At 29.5% G+C, this 5,062-nt stretch overlaps 1 protein-coding gene across 1 annotated transcript; it reads right to left on the bottom strand.

The window, feature by feature from the left end:
* Positions 1–410: 410 nt before the first annotated feature.
* Positions 411–4,568, bottom strand: LOC145112480 (protein FAR1-RELATED SEQUENCE 5-like). Its single transcript, XM_079048643.1, has 8 exons — positions 4,563–4,568; positions 4,245–4,386; positions 2,884–3,015; positions 2,547–2,618; positions 2,064–2,471; positions 1,674–1,965; positions 1,335–1,593; positions 411–1,073 (listed from the first exon to the last, which is right to left on the bottom strand). Exons 1-8 carry the CDS (start codon positions 4,566–4,568, stop codon positions 411–413), a joined length of 1,974 nt encoding a protein of 657 aa, XP_078904769.1.
* Positions 4,569–5,062: the final 494 nt, after the last annotated feature.

Below are 5,062 nucleotides of genomic sequence, written 5' to 3'. Positions count from 1 at the left end.
ACAATCATCTACAAATTTTTTCTTCAGCTTATTCAACTCTTCAAGGTATGACTTTAACTTCGATGCATCATGGCTTAAAAATGAAACACAACGATCTACGTTTGAAAAAATTTCAATAGCCGTCATGTCAGAGTTAGAGTCTAGTAAATAATTAGAAAAACGCCTTTTAAGCAATTATGTTGGAACAACATCCCGAAGCCACCGTCTCATAATGTATTCTTCAAGAATCTGTTCAATACTATAGTACTTAAAAACAAAAAAAATATGTGCCTATACAAAATACCGACATGTTCAAAATGCATGTAGGTACATTTGTATGAACCATCTATTGTTGAGTGTGTGACCTGGAATATGTATGATAAAATATGAGTTTCAGTAATAAAGTATTGTTGTGTGATTAAAAAAAATAATTATGCAGTGTTAAAGTAATAACGTACGATGTATTGGGTATCCTTTGTAAGACGATCGTAATGGTATTCCTCAAGTTTGTCATGAACAACAGGACTTGATGGTTGCCTTGTTGTTATGTTCTTTTGCTTATCCAAAACAATAATAGTGTCAACACCATTATTAGAAGTAACACTGATTTGGAAACAAGTGTTATCAGAATCTGATCTCTCTTTCTGCACCTGATAAATAATTTTACGAGTGTAAACCTTTGAAGCATGTGGTTCAATTGGACTAGATGTGATGAATCTAGGAAGTGTTGTAGCAGTGTTAAAGTCGTTGACAACTTGATTACGCCTTTGCCGTTCCATAACACCCTCAAATGTCATCATAAACATTAAAAGATAAGAACCAGTAAGGGTATTGTTCTGAAACGACCAATTTTGGCCTTCCGACAATGATGTAGTTCTCATAAGACCAGACATCGGTATGTCCTTGAAAAATGCAGGTACCCAACGTCTACGCAACCCATACATCTCTTGCAACCACTTTGTATTTGAAATGTTAAACTCATTTAAACAAGATTTCCATTCCTTTTCAAAATCATGTGGTTCCAGCTTAGAATTCCAAATTATAGAGTGAAAACGCTTTCGAAAGGCTGAGTTTGTGGCAAGTTGCGATGTTATCTGAAAAAAATATATATGTTAGTATAAAATATATAATTGTGCTGCACAAGGAATGAAGGGTATGAATGGTGTAAACTATAAATTCTAACAGAATGTCGCTTAAAATTCTAACAGAATGTATCTTAAATTCTAGCAGAAGTCGGTTTTGAATTGTAGTTGTGGCATAGATTTTGTTCTGAAATATTTAATTTCTGATTGAACAATATGTGCTAACAAGGTAAAAATAGTGAGTTTGGGTTGAATATAAAAAAAAATATTCACCTTGTTTGGAAGTTTTTTTGTAATATGCCACATACAAAACCTATGTGCTGACATTGGAAATACTTCATTAACAGCCTTGTTTAAAGCTGGATCTTGATCTGTAAGAACAAGCGTAGGTTGTTTTTTGAATACTTTCAAAAATGCTCTAAGCAGCCAAGAGTAAGAACTAGCATATTCTCTACTCAAAAGTCCAGCACCAAAAGTCACACATTTCTTACGATTATCTATCCCAGTGAAAGGTACGAAAACCATATCATATCTGTTTAAAAATATAAAACATGGTAAGCGTTATTGGAAGCAAGAAAAATTATATGAAAACATTGCAAAATTTAAAAATACTTAATCATGTTGAATGTGGCATCCAGAGAAACAACGTCTCCAAAAGCATTGTATTTGTACTTTGCAGTTTCGTCAGCCCAAAAAATCGAATTCAATTTTTTCTCAACAACTCTAAAATCGAAAGAAAAACTTGGGATATTTTTTTTCCTTTCCAGCATATTCACTACAAGGAATTTTGCATCCCTGGCACCTATGTAAGAATTGATATTTCTCGTAGTGTTCTTGAAATCAGAAACCAACGCACCTCGAATGTCAGAACCACCCTGAAGTCCGGAATACAATCTATGTGCTCCTGAGGCACCAATATTTTGCTTTGACAAGTTATGAATAAAGATCTCCAGTGAATAATCAAGTTTCCTCTTTGTACAAGACAAAACATATTGTCCTTACCAAACAACTTATGATTATGTTGTTCGACAAATTCAGCAACATTATATTTATTAGTACCATGTACTAGAATAACAACAATTTTCGCTTTACATGCGCACCTAAATGAGTCTTTCCTTCTCTGAATCTTATTATGTTGAGGGTCCAAAGTATCCACTTTAGCGGTTGTTGGCTTACCTTCCCGATTGCATAGAAAATGTCGTTGTGTGGTAATGCCGGATTCAGTTGTTCTAAATGGTCCAAGCCTGACATCAAAGCCTGCTAATGATGCATAATTGTAGTACATTGATAATGCTGCTGTATATGAATCAAAAATTGAAATGATTTTAGGTTTGATGTTGTCTGAAACAACAGGAATCCAATACAATGATCCACCAGGAGAAACATAATCATGTGTAACATGAGATTGTTCTGCATAAAAGAAAAATTAAAAAAGTGGCAAAGAATTAATCTAGTTTATTAAACTTTTTTTTTTCATATACTAACCTTTCTGAAAATCAATGTTATCATCGTCTATAGTATAATCCGCCTCATTATCATTGAACTCGAATTCGTTTTCTGCATCTTTTAATAAGAGTATGTGTAATGGATACATAAATATATATAAAAACGAAAAAAATACTTAAAATACATCACCTGGGTTATGATTACTAGAATCACCGAAATGATATTCAGAATGGTCATATATGTGATCTTGAATGTGTTCTAATGGATCCTCATCTTTGCAAGTGCAAGTTACGCCATATCACAAAAAACAATATAAATTTTCAACATTATTATTATACAAATTAACAAATATTAAAAACTTATAAATTAAATTCACCTAAATTTAGATTGCTAATCTCAGATATTTGAAACTCGACATTATGTAGAGAATCATGATCCCGTAACCCGAAATCTTCATACTCCTTAGGATATTCATGTTGATCATGAATATGATCATCACCAGCTGATACTGTATCATCCATAAGATAAGTAACAGCACGATTGAACACCAGTTGATTGGAGAAAGCAAAATAAATTCAATATTACAAACTTTGAGCCAATTCAGTATATATTAAAAAAGGAGAAACCGTGTAGCTGATATGTAACTAAAAATGCGTGATATCTGTATTCATTGTTATCAAATATTTGGGTTTTTAAAATTTTTAGAAAGATTGTAAGGATAATAATCAGCACAAAATCGTATTATTCATCATGATATTGTAAATATTTGACATATTCAAATTCCAAATATAATAAATTGTGTATATATGACTTCAACACATCCTGCGTTTTAAATTAGACTTTTAATAAATTAATTCTGCAAACTTTAAAAAAAAGAATTTTTTTATTGAATTTACAAATGATTTCTGGTTTGTTATAGCATAAACACGTATACTAAACAATCAATTAATATCACAAGAGTGTTATTCTGTGAGAAAATCACAAACAAGATCTACAATAAATTTATTTTTCACACATTTGTTCTGTATATTCTCGTACAACTTAACATAGACATACTTATATCACGGTATCATGATACCACATTCTTATTCTGTAAAAGTATATGTGATAATAATAACGGTAAATTTATTTTGCTCATGTTTGATCTGTATATTGTAATACAAATTAGCATTCTGGTAGAATTTGATCCCAAGAATTCTAACGGAATCTTTGATTAATCAATAGGTAAAACGAATTTAGAAACACTTATTCTTTAAGAATAATAAGCATTGTGTTTTTGTTTTTTATGTATATTGTAATCAACAGTTACATTCTACTACTTTTGATAATAAGAATTGTGTTTTTGTTTGTTCTGTACGAATAATAAAAATTGTATTTTATATCAAACATTCTAACAGAATGTGTACATATAACATTAAGTACAACACAATTTACGAAGAACTGTTTTATCCAGAAATATTAGAACAAAAATACATTTACAACAACATCTCTGTAGTCATATGATAAATAAGAAAATGTATGGAATTTTAATCAAACTCAAAATGAAAATTATTAATATTAATTGAATGAAAACATAAACTTACAAGGAGAAACCCCTATAATTCATGAATCCATATAATTATTATACTAAATTAAAACTCCATAAAATCTGATAAGACTAAATTGAAAACATTATTCAGATCCTAAAATATGTTGACGAAGTAAACATCTACTCTCTGTTGACCCTTCCTTGAGGACAGTTCCTCCTGTCATGACCAACACCAAAACAAATCCCACATCTTCTTATTTTCTTCCGATCTTGATGCACTTGGCATTGATTGACATTCCGATCATTGTTATCAGAAAAGTCCTTCTTATTGTTATCAATATTATATTTGTTCTGAAAAACACAACAATAAAATTCAAAAAATGAATTTCATCACTGGAATATCGTAAAGAACAAATATGAGATGAATTTGATAAATGATTATTTTAAACTATGAATATAAAAAAATTTATATGCATATGATAAACGATACTTCAACACTATAAAAAAAACTTCCATGAACAACATACCTCCATTAACGAAATATCAGAATAAGAAAATTGCTCTGAAGATGATGAACTATGAATCTGCAATGGATTAAAACGTATACGATATATATATATATATATATATATATATATATATATATATATATATATATATATGTTATATTCGTTGATAAAATGCGTATTTAATAGCCCGATATTTAGGAATTTGATTGATATCAATCAAAGTTTAATTAACTGGGAAAATATAAATTATATTGCAAGATTACATTAATACCCTTTAAGAATAATTGGTACACATTTGTCCATACAATAACACAATAATTAGTTTAAACAAATGAACCTATCTCTCTCTCTCTCTCTCTCTTTATATATATATATATATATATATATATATATATATATATATATATATATATATATATATATATATATATATATATGTATGTATGTATGTATACTAGCTGTTTACCCGCGCTAAGCGACGGGTGTAAATAGTTTTTTAAGAAATTAGTTTCTAAAAA

The sequence above is a fragment of the Lactuca virosa genome, chromosome 5, assembly GCF_052849685.1.
Source record: "Lactuca virosa cultivar CGN04683 chromosome 5, Lactuca_virosa_CGN04683_v6, whole genome shotgun sequence".
Classification (NCBI taxonomy): domain Eukaryota; kingdom Viridiplantae; phylum Streptophyta; class Magnoliopsida; order Asterales; family Asteraceae; genus Lactuca; species Lactuca virosa.
Note: the sequence above shows the minus strand (reverse complement) of the source record. Positions and strands in the feature narration are given on the sequence as shown.

Excerpts from the sequence above, each read along its gene's own strand:
- LOC145112480 (XM_079048643.1), bottom strand. Across the intron at positions 3,016-4,244 it reads TGGTCATGACAGGAGGAACT|TATCAGCTGGTGATGATCAT; the intron begins GTCCTCAAGGAA and ends TGGATGATACAG. Across the intron at positions 2,472-2,546 it reads TAACATTGATTTTCAGAAAG|AACAATCTCATGTTACACAT; the intron begins GTTAGTATATGA and ends TCTTTTATGCAG.